The sequence below is a fragment of the Numida meleagris genome, chromosome 5 (assembly GCF_002078875.1).
Source record: "Numida meleagris isolate 19003 breed g44 Domestic line chromosome 5, NumMel1.0, whole genome shotgun sequence".
Lineage (NCBI taxonomy): Eukaryota > Metazoa > Chordata > Aves > Galliformes > Numididae > Numida > Numida meleagris.
In genome coordinates, this window is record NC_034413.1 from 14,164,540 (window position 1) to 14,184,551 (window position 20,012).

At 34.5% G+C, this 20,012-nt stretch overlaps 1 protein-coding gene across 6 annotated transcripts in view; it reads left to right on the forward strand.

Annotated features, from left to right (window-relative positions):
* KNDC1 (kinase non-catalytic C-lobe domain containing 1) overlaps nt 1-20,012 on the forward strand; it is a 60,840-nt gene that overhangs the window by 21,381 nt on the left and 19,447 nt on the right. For 3 of the 6 annotated variants that reach the window (XR_002439437.1, XM_021399188.1, XM_021399190.1), the window contains 9 exons: nt 3,641-3,787; nt 4,939-5,056; nt 5,450-6,465; nt 13,750-13,864; nt 15,461-15,505; nt 16,926-16,997; nt 17,101-17,162; nt 19,287-19,445; nt 19,790-19,867. Coding sequence is in view for 5 of the 6 variants with exons in the window: in XM_021399188.1 (XP_021254863.1) it covers nt 3,641-3,787; nt 4,939-5,056; nt 5,450-6,465; nt 13,750-13,864; nt 15,461-15,505; nt 16,926-16,997; nt 17,101-17,162; nt 19,287-19,445; nt 19,790-19,867 (1,812 nt within the window). In the remaining variant the exon portion in view is untranslated. Of the gene's footprint in view, nt 1-3,640; nt 3,788-4,938; nt 5,057-5,449; nt 6,466-13,749; nt 13,865-15,460; nt 15,506-16,500; nt 16,590-16,925; nt 16,998-17,100; nt 17,163-19,286; nt 19,446-19,789; nt 19,868-20,012 lie in introns of those variants that run through there. The other 3 variants (XM_021399189.1, XM_021399191.1, XM_021399192.1) reach the window with 2 other exon arrangements.

Genomic DNA, 20,012 nt, shown 5'->3' on the forward strand with positions numbered 1-20,012 from the left:
TGAGCGGCTGGAGAGGGATGTGGGGGTGTTGGTTGACAGCAGACACAACATGAGCTAACAGTGTGCCCTGACAGCCAAGGGGGCAAACTGAATTTTGAGGTGCATTAAACACAGCATAGCCAGCTGACTAAAAGAGATGATTTCTCCTGCTTTATTTAGTGTTAGTGCAGCCTCACCTTGAATACTGTGTGCAGTTCTGGGCTCCACAATCTGAAAATTCAAGTTCAGGTATGTGAATGCATTTGGAGGAGGGCAACAAAGCTGGTGAAAGGCTGGAAGGGATGTGCAGTGAGGAAAGCCTGAGGACTTACGGGTTGTCTAGTTGGAGAAAAGGAGACCAAGAGGTGACCTCCTTGCTCTCTGTGGCTCCCTGAGGAGGGGAAGTGGAAGGGAGATCCAGACTGAGGGAGAGGGGAGAAATACCATGTAAAAATATACCTGTGAACATGTACTTACTAAATATATGGATAAAATAAGATGGAATAGAAAGCAGTGTGTTTATAAAGTTGTGCTGATGTGTCCGTGGCTAAGTAAATAAGGGCAAAATAGGTCTTTCATTTTCCCATGAAAGAGGTCCCTCAAATATGTAGCATCTCTTTTTAAAATTAGTAGAAGCAAAAAATGTTGGAATGTTATAAATCTGTCTGACCTCACCTTTCTTTCTGTGCCTGCAAAGAATTAAAAATTTCTAGATACAAATGTTTGGAGATCTTGGAGTCTAGGGAATGCAAGTTCCTCACTGTGAACAGAGATTAGTTGGAAAAAGTGAGATGAGATAATACATCACTCTGCCCTTCCTATTCCTATGTCCTATCGCATCCAGGTGATGAAGAAGGATGAAGAAAATTTTTAAAAGATGGATTTTCTTGTTCTCAAAGTAGTTTTCCTCATTTCTGCCCTGCTTTTGGAGCTGGTATTTGAGTTTTTACATAATGAGATTATATTCCTTACCAAGGGAGGTCTAGGTAATCTTACATAAACTTAAGCACTATGTATTTAGAATAGATGCTACATTCTGTAGATGAGGAATCGTACACATTTTCTGGAGATTTAAACATACAAGTAATGTCTAAATGATAAAATTGCCTTGAAATTTATGTCTATATGCATGTACAAAATTCCACAACTGAACAAGAGGCAAGGCAAGAACGAGAATCTATTCCATCCATGTTATAGTCTCCCCAGGTTTGCAGAAGTAATCTGCTTGTTAAATGCAGGGAAGAAAAAATGTTTCAAGTAAGCTGACAATTTGAGGTAAACTGTTTGTAATCCTTACTTCAGGGCTACAGGTACAGCCTCTTGATGTGGGTTGTTAAAGACATGGCAAGCATGACAACGTCTGCTCCTGGAGGCTTAGTTGCTGTGTTCTTTTTGTTCTTCTTTTCCCCTACAAATGAATAAGTAGATTTATTTTTATTTCCTGCTGCTGCATCCGTAAACCTTAACAATTCTATAAAATGCAACACTATGCCGAATAAAAAAAGTGCAAGGTTCATTGATAGAGTACAAATACTACATGTTGTTACTTTTGCTGCGTGATGAAAAATCACGTTAGCGATATTATCTTAAAGTATCATCAGTGAAGCTTTGGTATCAATTGTATAATGGATGTTAGTCTGAAAGCAAATTTTCCAAATAAAACTTTTTCTGACTTTTGTTGAGGTTAGGAGTAGAATAGAGAGGTTTAAATTGGTTTTTCTCTTAAGCAGTACCTTCTAAGTAAAGATATATTCATACGTAATATTACTTCATCTGGTTCTCTGACATTGTTTGGTCTGTTTATTGTGAGTCCACCTTAGTGAGTTTCTGGATATGCTGCTTATATTTGAACATTAAAATTCAGTAACTCGTACGTTACAATTTCTTTCCATCATTTTTTAGAGCAGTGACTGATTTCTTTTTTTAACAATCACTTGTTGGAGATCATATCAAATAATGCCATTGATGTCACCTAGTTGTAGGTCATATCAAGTACACTGAATAACCCTCTAATGTCAAGTGTATAAATTCCCACAATATGGTTACATTTGTACAGAATGTTAATTAGAGCTGTTTTAAATTCATAACTGTTTTGTTTCCCTGTTTTTTAATTGATTTTTTTCTATGAGTTATATGTTCAGTTTTGTGTCATGCTGTCCATTAAGAAATGATCTAATATGATGACTTATCTGAATGAAACGGTGCTTAATGTCAAAAGGAATAAGTTCTACACTTCCTTTTCATTGCTCAAAAGCTCATGAAGTAGTCTGGAGAAAAAAAAAGTTATAGAACTAGCTTCATACGTTTTCCAGAATTGGAGAAGGAATCTTAGTTAAATTTCTTCTGCACATTGGAAGATACTAAAGCATAATTCTAGGTTTTTGTAATAGTTACTGGCCTTCTGTTTTAGGTGGGGTTTAGAAAGGTGTTAATTTATAGCCAGTTGGTTTTACAGCAACTTGTGCAAACTGTAAAATCATCATCCTTTGAACATTTATTTCTAAGAATTATATTCCCTGTGTGAGTAACTTTGTTAGTCCAGATTAGAGGTTTTTTTCTGCATTTGAAATAAGTGTGGATTTGGGTAGGGATAACTTCTGGAAATATGAAGATAAAGTTGTCTTCCTGTTAGTGGTTTAGCTGCTCAGGCTTTATAGTTTCATGTCCATCTGCTAACACAGACTGTTTTGAGCTTGCAACAAAAATCACACGAACTCCCTTTCATAGAACTTAGAGACGCTAACATGCTTTAATGAGAGGACAGAGGGAGGAAATCACTTTTAATCTTAATTTTCCTTGTACAAACAGATTCTTAATATACAAAATTGTTCATTCTTTTATTTATGTACTCATTTGAAAGCCGGGGAAAAAATTGTTCCGTAAATTTGAATTTCTGGCTGTACTGCATCTACATTTAAATGTATTTTTTGCAAATTTTTACTTAAAATTTTGATTAGAATTTTACTGAATTGCATCCTTTGAATGGAACATACAAATAAAATACAAGCCATTGTGGATGAATTACCTGTACTACTAAAACAGATCTGAAATGGTCTCTTTTAAGCAAAAAACTTAAAATAAGAGATAGCTGTGTTGTATGGAAAAATGAATACAATTAGCACTAGATTTGAGAGCATCACTTGCTCAGCTCGTTTCATTTGATCTAATTGCAAAGTTGTGGGCTTTTAACAGAAAGAGTATGCTAATATGGAGTCATTCTTAGAATCCATAGGTATCATCTTAGACAAGGAAATGATATTATGCTATACTGTTTTTGCTCCTTTTCTTTAACCTTGATGGTAAGTTTAACTTGTCAAACACTTTTACTGTTAACAGAAATGTCACTTCAATCTTCCAGCATGTTTCTAACTTAAATACCATTTACAGGCACACATAGCTGAGTTTTATATTTAAAAGTAACTAATGAACAGTTGTAATACTCGTTACTAGTGAGAAAGAATAACATTCTAGCAGGACCACAGGATTATTTCTTTTTGTCTGTAGTGAGTATATTCCACAAAGCAGGAGTGAAGCCCCGTTTACTTCTTCACGTTCTAAATTAAACAAATTAAAATGCAAACAATGTAAGATATATCCCTTATGTTCTCAGAGCTCAGAGAGTTGGTAACATATTTGATGTCTTTTTTGAAACTTAATACAGGCACACATCTATTCTTTGGGTGCAACGTTGAAAGCAGCTATTGAATATATAGTAGAACCTGAGACAGAATCAGAATTTGGGCAAGATCTGCATACTCTCTTGGAACAAATGCAAGAAGAGAATCCTGAAAATAGGCCAGATATTGAGGTAAAGCAACTCTCCTTAATTTTCCATTTTTTTAAAAAAATCAAAAATACATATGCATATGTGGTTATTAATAGAAATGCTATTTATGTGTAATATGCTTGGTCTTTACTGCAAAGCTGGTTTTCCCAGACTCAGCAGAATTACTTCTATCTTCCTAATCTAGCGGAAATACAACTTTGATATCGGCTGTAAATGACTTGGGGTGATTGCATTTTTAAGAAAACTGGGTGTAACACTTGTGGACCTAGACCTCCTCATTAACTTTTTCTTCCCATTTCATTTTTAGTTTATGGTGTATAACAGTTACATAAATGTGACTTTCCTTGGCTTTAGTTCTTCTGCTTGAAAATTGTGTTATCTTTTCCTTCTGAGCTGATAGTGTATGTTTAAAATTGCATAGCACCCCTGATCAATACCTTGCAGAAAGAATGCTGTGACAGAGGAATTAATAGATTTGTTTCCATAAAGCAAGTAATACTCACTCTCTGGTTGAGGTCTGCCCAGACAGGAGACTGTTACTGATATGGAGCCTGCTTGATCAACTCCTGTATTTCTATTCCTGTACTTTAGATCATATCAAGAAAGGGATTGTGTAGTAATTGGTCTGTAATCCCTGAAAACTATTGCTGACTGCTCACACTGTCAAAAAATGGAGTGGACCAAGGCTGGCCTAGAGTAGTATATAAAGGTTGTTTTGTAATTATCTATATTTATCCCTTCCTTTTCCACTGGACTCTTTGTTGAGCAGAAAGGAGTAGTGGGAGCTATACTGAGGGCAATCATACTGCTTGATTCAAGTGCCTCACTAGCTACTTAAAAAATAATCCATGCTAGCTTTTTACATTCGCAGTACATTATTCATGCAGGATGACATTTAAAATGATTAATTTTTATCAGTTGTTCAGTGTGTTCTAACTGTAGGCTAGAACTTGAACTGTATTAAATAATCTCATGATAGCCCATGGTAAAAACGATAAATGAATTCAACTACATAATAGAAATGTAGAGTATAATGAACTGTGCAAGAAAGACCTCTCCAGTGTAACATCTTATAATTTCAGATATACTGTGCAAGTTAACATGATTCACTTTACTCAAAATTCGCATATCTATTCCTTATTTAATAAGTATTTAACACTAATTTTCTCTAGAGTATTTTGTCATTATGTGAGGAAAAACTGAAGATTGCTTCATCAAGTAGTATTTGTCGAAGCCTATCTGCTGTTGGAAGAAGAGTTCTTTCAATTGAATCATTTGGTGCTTCTCAAGGTAAGCTTAAAATATACTTAGGCTGGAATTTTAAATTGTAGCATATCTAGAGATTTCTAAAATACTGTATATACTTTCCTGTTCTGGGTTCCTTTCTGGATGTCAAATTCATAAATATTTATGAATTGGAGGTGGGGAGCAGGGGAAAAATCTCTTAATGAATGTAATAAATAAATGTATCCAAAACGTATTTTACCTTATTTTGACTCTCTGTATAGTGTGTTCTTTATGATTAAGAGTGACTTATCCTGAAATAATTACATTTTTTTAACGTAATTTTTGTAACTGAAGATGCTTTTTTCAGCTACCTCAGTTAAGCAGTATAAAGGTTTATTAGGAAAGATTAGAAGATTTGAATACGCATTTAATATAAGCATGTGTTTTTGTATCTAGATGCCTGTGATAACATGTGGAAAGGAAGAGTGTTTCAGAAAAGTTTGGGATCTAAATTGTACTCAAATGAGATACACAACATAGGTGATTCGCCTGCAGCAGAAGATGTGACAGCTACTTGTCATAAGGACTCCTCTGTAGTTCCTGTGGTGACTGGCAGAGAAAGTGGCTTAAAGGAAATGCAAATTGATCTGGATAATGAGAAAACTCAACATTCTCTACTTGCAACTGAAGATAAAAGGAGCAAAGAGGACAAACATGCAGTATATACTGATGGTTTTGCTAGTGTTGCTTTGGATATAAAATCATGTGTTAATGACCTGGAGAGAGATGGCATTTTTAAGAAGGGTTCTTTGAGAAAAATTAAAACTTTTCCAAAGCTACCACTTGAACCTACAGAAACAAATCACTTTTTTACATCCGTAACCAGCAGTGGACCACTAGCTAGGAAAAATCACTTGCTTATGCATGAGTCACTACCTCTAGACAATAATAATGAGGTTGGCTTTTCAAAGGGAAATCTTAATTCACTTGCTATTAGTAGTCCATCAAAAACAGAACCAAAGCATCACCAGGTTACTGATCTTCATTTAGAAGCTGCTTGTGTGCGTACACAAGTGTCTGGCATGAATCTAGAAGAACACATGTCACTTATTAATGGTAAAAAGATAGGTTTTATTTCATCTGATCGTAAAGAAGACTGTTCTGATGCTACCTCTGAAGTGTCCAATACAGCTGGTATGCTAAAAAGCCCAAATCAATCAATTGCTGGAGCAAAAATGCTAGACAATTACATGGCATTGGAAGACTGTACTGAAACGTTTCAAGGGTCAAATGAAAATTCCTTATCACACTTTAACAAGATGACTTCAGTGTTAACAACAAAACCCAGTGGGAGCAGATATGGATCAAACCTAATTAGGTCTCCAGAATTAAGCAGCGGTGCATTGAGCGCAAACAATAATGAAGATAATCTTTGTGGAGGCAGAGGGTCAGAAATCAAAAGTAATGAGCAGGTAGTAAAAATAAAGTCTTCATTGTATAGTTGCTGTGGTCATTTATGTGGAGAGGAAATGACTTAAATTCTATGTGTTTGCTTTCCATCCCTCTCTCCCTTCCCTCTTTAACATTCTGAAAAGTCAAATTTTGCTAGTCTGCACAGTTTAAGAGTTAACACTGGAAATGTGGTGATGCTTTTTCTCTTCTAAAGTAAAATGCTACAGTGAATTTACAAAATCAACTTTCATTTTAATTTTTTTACAAATGGTACTGGAGTACACTTGCTAGTGTGTCAGAGTAGCATAATTCATAGCTAATAGCTAATTACATTTGTTAGAAAGCGTTACCAAAGCATATGTAAATTTTTAATCCTTTTACGTTACTGTCAATCCATAAAGTTCATTACCTTGCAGTTGGCCTCCCACGCGCTTATGGAAGTTGCAGTTTCTGACTGTAAACCTGACCTCACTGAAATCAATGGCAATATCCTGTCTGCTTCAGGAAGGGAAAAGACTCCACCTTTTTAATCCTCATGTGCATTTAGGCTTTTGAAAATTGTACATATACTGTATTCTGTGCTCTTAAATGACAGCTTTCGTGTGTTATGTGTATTTCATGATAGAAGTCAAACGTGCACAATATGATAGGTATGTTGTCTCAAGCATTTTGTCTCTATATACGTAGCCAAATAAGAAGAGGGAAAGCTGATATTAGTCTGCTACAATTTGTTGATAGTGTAGCATGATCACTTGTCTCTTCAAATTATAGATTCTCAGGGTGGACAAGTTTGGTCTCTGACTTGATGATTTTCTCTTGTGCATACTCAAAGAGATATAAATAGCCCTTGTGATTGAGAGAGTTGCTTACTAAGAATGCAGGATGGCTGGTGCTTCTCCAGCCTTGCTTTGACTCGGGGAAAAAATGAGCAGCACAAACTTTACTCACTTAATTTCTAGAAATTCTGCTTTGGTTAAAATAGATATTTCCTGTTTTCATCTGACGTCTCACTTTTGTTCTCCATCTCTAATAGCCAGTCTTCCAGCCATCCAGTGTAATTGGAATTATTTTCAGTTTGTATTGGTTCCTCCTTTCATCTTGCCTGGACACCTCAACTGGAGTAGTAACCTAGAATATCAATTGTGTAAGCAGCCTTTAGTCCATCATAGCTTTTTTTTTTAAAAAAAAAAAAAAAAAGATTACTGACTTTGTTCTGCCTTTTTTTCTTTCCTCTATCTTATTCCTTCAATAATTTGTGCTTACTAAGTTCTCAGTGCAGGAAGATAATAAATATGAATAAGAAACATATGGTAAGGTTTTGCTCTTTGAGGGAGTTACTCATTATATGCATATTGACTCCTTTATTTAGTTTTAAATCCCACAAGGTTTTCTTCAGAAAAGATTCATTTGTGTTTTGTTTTTTTTCCTTCCTGGTCTCAGCTATGCAAGTCCATATATCCAGAAGGGAGTGCAAAAGAATAATCAGATCTATAACCATTCCAGATTCTTCTGTTTTTGCTATGTCATTTGTTCCTCTGGTTATACATGAGCCTGCTTTATTTTGCAAATGTAGTTGTATATTTAACAAGGAGCAGAGCAATTCCAGTCATTTTAATTTTGTCCAAGGAATAAAGGTACTATGCTTCAGCTGCTTTCTTTGAGCCTCTTAACTAGAGAGGTATGATGAATAAGCTGCCATCTCTTTAGAAAATAAATTGGTTGCATTGACAAGAGTTCTCTAGAGGGGAACAAATCTGTTGAAATAAGATATATATTCTGTCCTTAGTGGATTATCAATACAATAGTTTAAGTCTGTTTGGGTACATGAAGATACTTAGAAAATAATCTTCCTCAGAGTTATGCTTTCTCAAACTTCTTCCACAATCTAAAAGCTGTAACAAGTGTCCTATTTTCTTTTCCTGCAGCAGCAGTTGAGTTTGTCACACAGCAAATTAAACCAAAGTATGTTTTCAGATTAGTCTGCCCTTCTGAAATCCTCTTTTTCTTCAAATATTTCATAATCAATGAATGTTCTTTCAATCTCAGCAGAACTTCATTCTGCCAAATAAGCAGGTTCTTAGTAGAAGTGAGGTTATCTTGTTCCCACTGAACTTGCAGGACAATCACAGTGAATTAGGAAAGGTAATCCAGCTACCCAAATAAGCACTGCATTAGTGCATATGATCTGAAATGAAGACAATGGAGTGGCTGTTGTTTTCTGTAGGCTAACAGGTTTTATAGATTCATACTTTGTATCTTTTTTCTTTTTTTCATTGGTCATAAACTCCACTAAATGTTCATGTTCTACCACTCTTCAGAGCTTCTTAAATTTGTATGTTGGTCTTAAGTAATCAAAGATGTTTATCTTGAACTGCTGGAGGAACAAAAAGAGCTTTTAGATATATCAACATACGTGAGGAATACCTAGGCTTCTTACAAAAAAAATGAACCTAAAGTAGCTGTCTGTACCCTGAAAAGCTGAGTGTCTAGCATGGTAATCTGTTTGTTTTCTGAAGGTCGTACTGGAGGAGGGTCTTTCATTTTCAGTAGCTATTGAAATCTAAGGAGAATTCTAAGTTGTCTTACGTAAGGCTTTGGGTTATTTTGCTTTATTTGTTTTAAATGTTTTCAGCTTTTTTTTGGTCTCTTCTAAGACAGATTTTTTTCCTCAGGCTTCTAAAATGCTTGCCTCTGTCTTTCTTTCTGACAACTTCAAAAATAAAATCATGCTGTGCTATCTGTTATATGAAGGAGTTGCACCTGATTTCTCTGTACACTTTCAAGTTCCTTTTCATTTCTCATTGCCAGAATTTTACAGAATACAAAAAAAAAAACCACCAAAAAAAAACGAATCTGAGGGTTTGTTCATTTGTTGCAAAGACACAAAAAAGTATGAAGCCCCAGTAATGTAATTTTATCTTCTGGGATAAATGGATAATGCTCCAGAAGATTTACAGTGCTGCTCTTTCACTAGTTTTCTATAACAGATAAGCATACTTACGGCTTTTAGAAGAGTACTTCTAGAATGTCTTTAAATATTTCTTGTTCTTTAGAGACAGTGCAATATCAGTTCCATCTGGCTGAAGATCAACCTTGTCTACTCTGGAGAACAGACAGCTTTTTTTTCCTTGCCTGTCAATAATACTTCTCCAGTGGACAATACTTCTCTAATATCCCAAAACTGCTTCTTAATGTTGTGTGCTTTAATGCTAGTAGGCATTACTAAAAAATGCTTGCTTTTGTCTGGCTTCTGCAATGTATCTTGTGAGGGTTTTCTCAGAGGTTTTTATAGTCTTGCATGCCATAAATAAATATTTTTCACTTCAAGTTTGAGTGGGGATCTCTTATTTCTCTAACCAATTTCATTCCAATCAGGTGTATATCATCTCTAACACTTTTAAATGTATGTGTGATTCTAGTACTGTGGCCTTCATATGGGCAGGATTAACAGGAATTTGGCATATACACGTTTGTTTTCTGTTGGTCATTCATACCCAGTCAAGCATGAGAGAAGTGAAAGGTAGAGAATGACACTTGAACACTGGAGAAATACCACTTGAAGGAAAGAAAACATGTCTATTCCCAGATAGTACTTATTAAGTAACGAATAATGGAACTTGCTTTGGCTGTTTAAAATATGCTAGCATTATGTTCACAAAATATACTATATTGGTATTGTTTTTACTAAGAGTTTGTTTGGACAGTTCTGGTAACAACAATGAAATAATAGACTTACTAAGTGATCTTTACAACACCAAAGAAAAGCTGTGGAAAAACATTTTCATGCTTTAAAAATGGGTATATAATTCTTGATATGAAAAGGTACATTTTAAAACATGAAGAAAAATTTCAAAAGAGGCACTGAATTGTCATGTTTGCTCTTTGGTGCAATATTAATGGCACTGACCTAGAATAAAAGTTTTAATCAGTATTAAAATAATGAATACTTAACTGACTTGAGGTCTTACAGATGCTAAAGGGTTGTTTTGATCTTGTTTTGCTAAAATACCTGATTAGGTGATTGAGAACCAAAGTATGCTATAAGCTGTTTGGCTAAGGATTTTAACTATGTTTTCCAGCATTCCAGAATTTTTCTGGGTTAGTTGAGTGTTTGGTTTTTTTGAAGTTGTAGGAAAGAACAATAGCTACAATCAACAACTTTAAAAACAAGTAAATAAAAAACCCTGAGACTTATGTCTATGTAAGGAAGAATTCCACTTAGATGTTTACCAAAATGTAAGTGTGTACAGCAGAACTTGAATGTGCATTGAGCAAAATACTTGCCTTGATGCTTAAATAACCTAGGTTGAGATTAGTATTAATTTTCATTAGGAAAATATTTTAACCGGTACATGTATTCTTCATCACAAATGTAAATGTGTGATGAAGCGCGTGTTATCATGTACATTGACTATATTGGATAACCTCCCCAAAATGTTAGGACAAGTCCCCAGCAGGTCTCTGGGGCTCTGGAAATGAAGTCCTCCAACTTCCTCTCTTTCCAGTTGGGGTAGGTAAGCATTTGGAATAACTAGGGGTATTAGAAGTATGACTTTCTCAGGTATCTTTTTCCAGAAATAAATTGATATGGTTAGGGGTGTGAGGAGAACATGATTTACAGTAAGAGGCAGTCACAGTGCAGTCAGTTCTTACTGTCTCTATGTAAGTACAGGATAAAAATTGGAGGTATTAATACTTGAAGTTTAATCTTTCTTTAGAATGTTTGTCAGAGATGAACAATGAGAGTATACATTTAAATAGCATTCACCAAACTGTAACCAGACTACATCTTTTTTTTTTTTTTTTTTCCATGTGTCAGGTTAATTTGACTGTCCTGTGAATAGCATTGATTCTCACTTCTGCTAAGATTTGCTTTTCATGCATCATTTTTCTTCTGAAACAGAATTTCAGTTTTTGGTACCTTTTCATCCCATTTTGTTATCTATCACTGACACTTTGCTCTTTCTTATCATAAACTTCTGCTGCTGCTCTCAGAGTTTATTACTACTTTCTTGCTGTGCTTAAAGCTCTTTCTGTCATTTCTTTCTTCCTCTAGAGAGCTTGGATATCCCAAAGTTGATGAGAAATACCTTTCAGTTCCCTGCTGTACAGCTAACTTCAATCTCTAGTTTAGTGAGAGATTCTTCTTCCCCTTGCTAGCTATTCATCACCTCTTCCTGAAGAGAGAGGTGATTTGTATACAGAATGCAGGAAGTCCATCTCTCTGCTGCAGCTTTTATTAGAGCCTCTAGGGACGTAAACTTCAAGAGGAGGGATTCTCTTAGAGGGAAATGAGACAGTGACATATGCTTACTACAAAAATACTCCCACATTCCAAAGTGTTCTATTCAATCTGTGGTATTTCTCTTTATTTCCCTTTACTTGCGTCAGCTCTCCGGGATGAATTTGAAGCTTGAGCTCCTTTTTTTAATTGTAAAATGTCTGCAAGTGAACGCATTTCTGAGGCATTTGAGAACCAGTGCTATGGAGGGGGAACTCAACACTGCTCAGGGATGGTAATTAGTCAACAGCATGAAGATCTGTTTCAAAAGTTCTTTAGATTAATTCATTCTTTTTACTTTCTGAGCTCTTCCTCCCTGCTGCATAATTGATGTCTCTTTATTACTAGTTATTTCTAGATATAATGAAGCAACACATTTGTGAAATAATGCTTAACTCAGAGATGCTGTTAATAGCAAAATTTGAGCACAAATCTTAACCAGATTACCCAGCTTCAAATCTGTTTGTTCTGGAGTTTCTAATTCTTTGTAACATGTCACAATGGGGAATAGGTTAATAAAAACATAAATATTCATCTTTTGTGTGTTAAAGGTAGGCAGAAAATAGAAAATTTTAAGTAAAAAAAAAAAAGTGTGTTTAATGGCACAACTTAAGAAATATTAGTAACCTATCTAGTTCATCTTTAGGGAATATTTAAACAGTACAAGGGCAAAGTATTACATTTCTTGTGAAATACCTGATTAGTACTGAATTATCCACAAAGTTTCAGCTACAAAAATTAATGTGGTTCTTTTTCTCTTCTCCATAAATTGCGGGGAACTTGTTTGTTTGTTAATTTATTAAAGGTGATGCAGCAGTCTATTCATTACGTGTTTTATGATAAGCCTGAATAGTGCTTCATGAAGGGAGTTTTGTATCCAGGGCTATGAAAAATTAATCACAGCAAATCACAGTGCAGAGACTGATGTGTCAAAAATAATGTTGTACTGCAGATGTGCATGAGGCAGAATTTGCAAACATTGATTGAGATATAAAGATGTTCGTAAAACAATAGCGAAATGGTGCTGAGATTTTTGTTTCTAATTCACGTGCTCCAGTTATTTATTTTTTCCAGAGTTAATCTTGAATTGATGTCAGTAGTGTTTTTTCTCTAATATGGCCTGAAGTTGGTATTTAGACATAAATTATTATCTTAGAGGCTGCACATGCAACAGAAAATATGCCATGTTGTTTTAAAATAGTGTGTGGTCTAATCCAGAGGTTTCTGCCTATGGTGAGTTGTTATGTTCAGCTGTCGCAAAATGAGGTTGATAACCTCTTCTATTAGCACAGCACAATCTGGAAGATGTCTGTGTAGTACCATCGTGTCAAGTTGTTCTGTTTAAGAAAATACATGAGAACAGTTAGTTTATGTGGAGCAGTATCTTTGTCACATGAAAGTATTTTTCAGATATCAAAATCTAAATTGATAAAGAGGAAAAAAATATAGTCATTGAAAATTGAATATCCAGTGATAATAAACCAGTTAATGTGCTTTGACTTCAAACAAATCTGTTGTTAATTCTGTCAATACTGTTAACATCTTTCCCAGAAGAATAAGAAATATTGATGAAATATTTAAGGTAAGGCTTGTAATGTAACTGTTAGGATAAATCAGGATTTGAATGTGGGGAGGTTTTGGTGGTGGTAGTCATTCAGATTTTTAAGTCTAGGTAACATCCCTGTAATTGTGTCATCTTTGATGTTCTAAACGAATCTTTACTTAGCATGATAAGAAAGAGCTTCCAAACGACCCACTCTTTCTGAAACACTTCTATTGCTGAAATTCCACTTGAATTAAACTTTTGATATGCAATTAAGAAGCTTCTGATTCATTACGTAGCAATTAATTGTGTAATGATTTTCAGTAAGAATTATGATTAGTTTTCTCCTGTCACATGCAATAAATTTTCTTAATGCTTTTTGGTGCATGCGTTGTATATTGGGATTTTTGTTTGTATTACATCCAAAAACATTTTTGGTTTGCAATGATTTTTAATAACTCTGCATCCTCTTTATTTCAGTGGATCTCTCTAAAACTCCTGTTGTCCTGGTATGGTAAGCCTCTGAAAGACCATGAACTCTGGGCCTTATGTCATGAGTGTTTAAGGACTTTGCACACTTGCACAGATTATCCAGGTAGGATCTTAATTATTTGAACTATGTGCTTAGTTGTTTATTTTCATTGTAGTGATGTTCTGTTGATGTGTAATATCTCATGATTATTTCATGTATTGAAAAAATAACAACCAATACTTCTAAATTCACCCTTTTAAGTTGTGACTTTGAATTCCTGCTCCATTTGAACTTCTCTTTCATATATGACATTGTACAATGTCTTATTTTTTCTTTATTCTGTGTTTTCATGGCTTTTGTAGGGAAAAAGATCTTTATGACTTCGAGCAGTTAAACAGCTTTTGTGTTTAGAAATGTTGGGTACAGAGAAACTGTATCGTGCCTTTTGAGAAAACTGCATGGGACTTGTGTCTTGAAGGCTATGGATAAAGAGTTTCTTTTACATGTTAAACTTTCTCTCTTTGATGTGACACATTATTCCTGTGACACAAGATTGTTTTGTTACTTTAGAGTGCCCACGATCTCATCATGACGTTACTGTCCTCCATGCTTCTGTTTACAGAATTATCAGAAGTCAACTTCTGAGAGAGAGACAGGGAACTGTCCTTTGACAGAATTGCAGTATGTTGCATATGACATGGAAGAAGATCATCCTAGATTTCCACTGGCATTCTGAATGTTGGTTTAGCCTATCCTGCTAAAAAAATCTCTAACAGTTCTGATAAAAAGAACTGAAATTCCCGTCACCACACCCCACCTTTCCTTTTCCTTTATTTAAATAGCCTGCTTTTGTCTGTTTGGAAAGGGATGAGTTTGAAGGCTGTAACTGAATATAAAAAAAATGGATGGTAAGCTACAGAAAACTTAGTGTATCTTGTTGGTTTTCACTTTTGGCTATTTTATCTTTCATTATATAGAAATGTTACAATGGAAATTGTCCATAAAAAGAGATTTCTGAGCACTTTAAGCAGTGTCACCCTTAAAAATAGGTACTTGATGTACCTCACAGCAGAAAGATTATTTCAGCCTCGTAAGATGTTCCTAATGTTTGCTCCAAATAACTGCATATAATGGCTTAGAGTTTAGTTTAATATGTGCAGGCAGCCTCTGTTACAATACTTACATGCATTGAGATTGCATAAATCTTTATAACAGTGAAAACTAAATTATGATCTGAAACTTACATAGCCAGTAAAAGTGAACATAATGATAAAAACTTGTAAATGGAAGGCATCTTACTTAAAATTTCATGTTTGACGAATAGAAAACTACCTTGATCTTGAATTTTGTCTTCAGATTTAGAATATTTTTGCTGGATAGATTTCTGCCTATTCTGAGAGTAATTAATGTGATACTGTATAAACTGTACATTATAATATCCTTAGTCTTAACACTGGTAGAGCAAGATTGGTAATTGATGAGTTGTAGTAAACAGTGGGATGAGCTGGATTTATTATTATTTAGTAGTATTATTAGACAACCTTTTCCTCTAAATCTGTCCTTGAGTGCAATTTTTTTCTGTTATTCTAAACAGGAATTACCTGGGTAAGAAAACATACTCTAAAGCTAGTCTGTTCATGTATTTTTTAACTAAGTCCTACTACAAAAGGTGACTGCAGTCTCCACTGAGGCTTTGCTTATTGTCTCTCCTCTTTCCAGAGGATATTGCTTACATGATGTTTACAGGCGCTTTAGAGGACCCAGGTGAGAATTCTTGTGTTGTACTGAACTTGGCTGAGATCTGGTTTGAATGAACAGTGTTACAGATTCAGGGCCAAAGGCTTTAGCTGTTGAGAAGCAATGAGCAAAAAGAATTCTCAAGGGTGCTGTGGAAATGGCTGTTAAAGATTCTAGTTCAGAAGAGCTTTGATTTTCAGGGTGCATAGTTCAGGTCCAGTTTGTAGAAAGTAGTACGCAAGCTTTTATTTGCCTTAGGCAGTATGAACTTTTTAGTGGCTTTAAATGTGCTTTGTACAGATAACTACAAAAGCAAATAGATGTGTTTTTTTTTCTCTCTTAGACCTCTTCAATTTATTATTTAATAACAAATTAATATTTTTTACTCTTATACCTCTTTCATGTATTATTTAATATTAATTAATAATTTGACCTCTTGTTTGATATAAGAATACACTGTTCTAGTACTCTTATCTAGTAAAATAAGAGCTTATTTGGTGGTAGCCTACAAAGGCAGGACTACATTGCTATCCAAATGACTTATTACATTGCAGAATGTTGAATTACAGTGTGCTTTCAAGATATGAAATGGATAGACTCAGTCCTAGTACGAGTTTTTAATCATTTCATTTTTGTTATTTGATCTCATGTCCTTAAAGAGAGAAAAATAAGTTCCCAAAGACCCCAGATGATTTAAGGCAATTTTAGAAGACAGTTATTTCTTACCTAACTGTGGAGAGTTTCAGGGCTTTGTCATGCAAATACCAGTCCACATCACATTTCTTCTCTGGGACAGTGTGAGTGATTATGGCTATTTGTACAAAAGAGGATTCCATATCCTATTTCTCATAGAGGAGTTCTGCATCTGGTCACGTGTCTCAGCTGTCTCCACATAATGACTATTTTCATGTTCAAGCCTTATGATTGCCTGCAGTAGTGGCGATATTGCCAGTCACGCAGATCAAAGGCAAAATTCTGATTGAGCATTTTTTTTACATTTAATCCCAATTTCATTGCTTCAGGATTTTTCTGTTGTTGTTCTTTGATGTGGGGAGAGGTGTTGATGTGGAGGAAGATGGAAGAGAGGAGAGGATAGTTTAATGGCTTAGGGTAAGAAGTTATTTGTACCTTGTGAGAAGACTATAGTACATCTTGTTGTTTTTCTTTTTTTTTTTTAAATTCCAGTATTCAAAGCCTTTTCACTTATTGTGGTCTGATTTTGTTTTGCTTTCTTGTCTTTGTTCTGCTGGAATTGCTTTAGATAATTATGCATTTTCTATCAATTGAATGATTTCTGTTTCAGCATTAAAGTTTCATTTGTCACTACTTAGGGTAATTGGTGACAATGCAAATTATTTTTAAAATTATTTTATTTGTTTGATTGGTGTGAAATAGTTACACAAACAGACACTTATTATTCCTTCTACTTTTGTGGATTGTTTTGCAGTGATCTTATGTTTGGACACTGTACTGCTTGACTGCCATGGAAGAGTCCTCTTTACTGCTCCAAAAGCTGAAGGTAAACCAATATACTGAGTGCTCCACTTTTATTTCATTTGAGAGGAAGAGAAGAATTAAGCAAATATCTTACCTTTTGTTTCTGGTTTCTTTTTTTCATTTAGAATCTTGTGATATAATTTACTTAGCTCCTGAAATTGAAGAAGAGGATGTAGATACTGAGAAGGTAATGTGGTAGGTTATGTAGGTATTTGGTTTATCAGAGGATAGCTGTATCCGTCTGCCCCTTAAAGAAGAAAGCAAAACTCTTCTAAGGCTATGATAATAAATCTCTCAGTGTTTCTAACATTTCTGTGGTTCATTATATATTGGCCTCTAAAAAACCATTTTGCCTTCCAAAACAGTAACTGCCAAAATCTGTTCAATAGTTTTCCATGAGGCTTACTTATTTTCAGTTTGTCAATAGTAAGACAGGCACTGAAGTCATGTTTTTATGTTCTGGAGATCATGCTAAGATCAATATTTTAGACTGTCTAACCGAAAGCCCAAAGGAATCTCCTTTTTAATATTGGAAAATATTGCTGTCAGCATATTTTTATTTTGGGAACATAATTAGTAATGTCAATGTCTCTTACCAGTACATTTTTCCTAGTGCTTTTTCCTATGGATATAAACCCTAAGTTGTTCTCAGACAAAGATGATAAAAATGTTAATAAATAGCAGGTGAACATTTGTCTCCTTTGCAATTGCATCTGAGCGAGATGGATTTTAAGAGCTGGGAAAAAATGTATTACTGTATTGTCCTATTATGTAGGAAGAAAGAAGTTTAACTAACATGTACCTTCTGCCTATGATTTCCTTAAAACTAGAAATAATAGTCATGATTCAGAAAAAAAAACCTGCATTAAAAATCTACTAAAGCTAGAGTTTGACTGTCTGTAAAATTATCTGTAACTGGAAAATGTTTATCTTCTCCTTTAAAGTTTCTCTTTCTTCTTAAACTGCTTTGATCCAACATGCATTTTTAATAGCTTCAAAAGCTTAAACTAACCCTAAAATACAATATAGCAGCTTTACCAGTAGAAATTAATAATCCTGAAGTCTTTATACCGTATTCTTTATTCTTTACAAAATAAAATCTTTTTTCTTGTTTCTCTACAACATTATGTACAGAATAAGCTGGCTTCCTATTTTGACTTTTTTCTTGTACCTGTATAACTTGGTTGTTATGAAAATTCAGTTCAAATTATGGTATGGGAATCCAGACTGTGTAGTGCCAGCCACGGTAACTGTCCTACATCAGTAAAAAGAACTTTTTTGAAGTGTGTGCTAAATTAAATAAATAAATAAACATTAAAATTATGACCACATTAATCTCTTGGAATTCTAGATCTAAGGAGTAGGAAAGCATACGGTTTTGATAGAGCTGTTTTCTCCTTTTTCAAACATCTTATACCCACTAGCTTTTGTTCAACAGCTTGAATCATTCAGAAGTTAGTTTCTTTATACTGAACTTCCTTGTTATGTTGTTTTGTGTCATTTACTTGGCTCTTAAGAGTGCTAGAAAACATTGTATTGGACCGTATTATTTAGTAGTGTGCTTGGGTTTCCATCCCTTTAGCCTTTTTAATACCTTTTGTAGGCAATGTGAAGAAGTATAGTGCTTTAACTTTGTGAAAATTACATTTGTAGGGTATGCTAACATTTGTAAATTACGCATTAAATAGTCTGATTCTGGCTCTGTCTGAAAATTGTAATTTTTGAAATAAAATAAGAAGGCTTTTGAAGATCAAGTATTCTTCAAGGTCCCCCATCATTGCAACTCAGTTGGTCTAGCTGCAGGTAGCACAGTAATTCCTAAAATTAAATACACAATACCTAGTTCTTCTGAGAGGTGTAATCGTCTCTGTAAAATATGACTTGTATTGGAAAGTCTGAATTATCATGTCCTTTTTAGAGTAAATTCCTGCTGGCCGGACTTTACTGCAGAACACTAAGACTTGCAGCAATAGGTTTTATATGAGAAAGGAGTTCTTCAAAATTATTCTAAAAGCATTTTTTTTCCTGTATAATTTTCCTTGATAAAGAATAAGACAAATTACATCTGTTGCTCCAACAGTAGAAAATTAGCTACTATTATTGGCCCTGCATGCATAACAGCAAGTTTTTGAAATCAGCTTCTTCAGAAGCCAGGTGTCATCTGTACTTTGGAAATGCTGGTGGTCATTTTGTGGGGAAATAAGGGAAAGTTTTGGACAATTTTCTGGATTTAGTATTGAGGAAGGGTTTTTTGTTTTGTTTTGTTTTTTGATTGCTTACATCTTACCTCTCTCCTGTGTTATACCAATAGGTCTGCATTTATGGTGTTGCTGCAGTTCTGTGGATGGCAGCAAAATACAGCATTTCACCTAATGACAAACTAGCATTGCCAAGAAAATTAAAAAACCTTCTTCTGGATATGGCAAAAAAAAATCCTGAAGAAAGACCTTCTGTAGCTGATGCAATTAAGGTTACTGGATTTAAGCAATTTTATTGGAAATTCAGTTGTGTCTAAAGTCTCATCTCAGTGAATTGAATATCAAAATATTTATTTCTTGTAATAACCTGATATCTAATTAAATGATAGCCAGTCACTCTTGGGTTTGTTTTTTGAAGTGACCTCCCTAGGGACATGGACGGGTGTGTTTTTAATTTATATTGAAATTGTCAATAGGGTACACAGAATAAGGTCATAAGACGTTCTAATCTTGGATTACATTAAAATGACTATTTACCTTGACTTTGTCCTTGTCCAAGAATATCTCACTTGCTTAAAAACTTATCTACTCTGAAGACTGTGATTTTTTTTTTCAGACATGCAGTCATTATTTACTTGAACAAGGAGTAAACAGCAGAAGTATTTTGGCATTGTTGAATAAATCTGTTTTTAAGGTATGAGTTTCACCTTTTCTTTTAATTGTCTACATTTTTTCAATTAATTCTTTAAAGTGTGTTCCAGTTGTATTTTTCTCCACTGCAAATATAGTTAGATTTTTTGTTTTGTTTTGTTTTAACTTTCAAATATTCTGTAAGTATT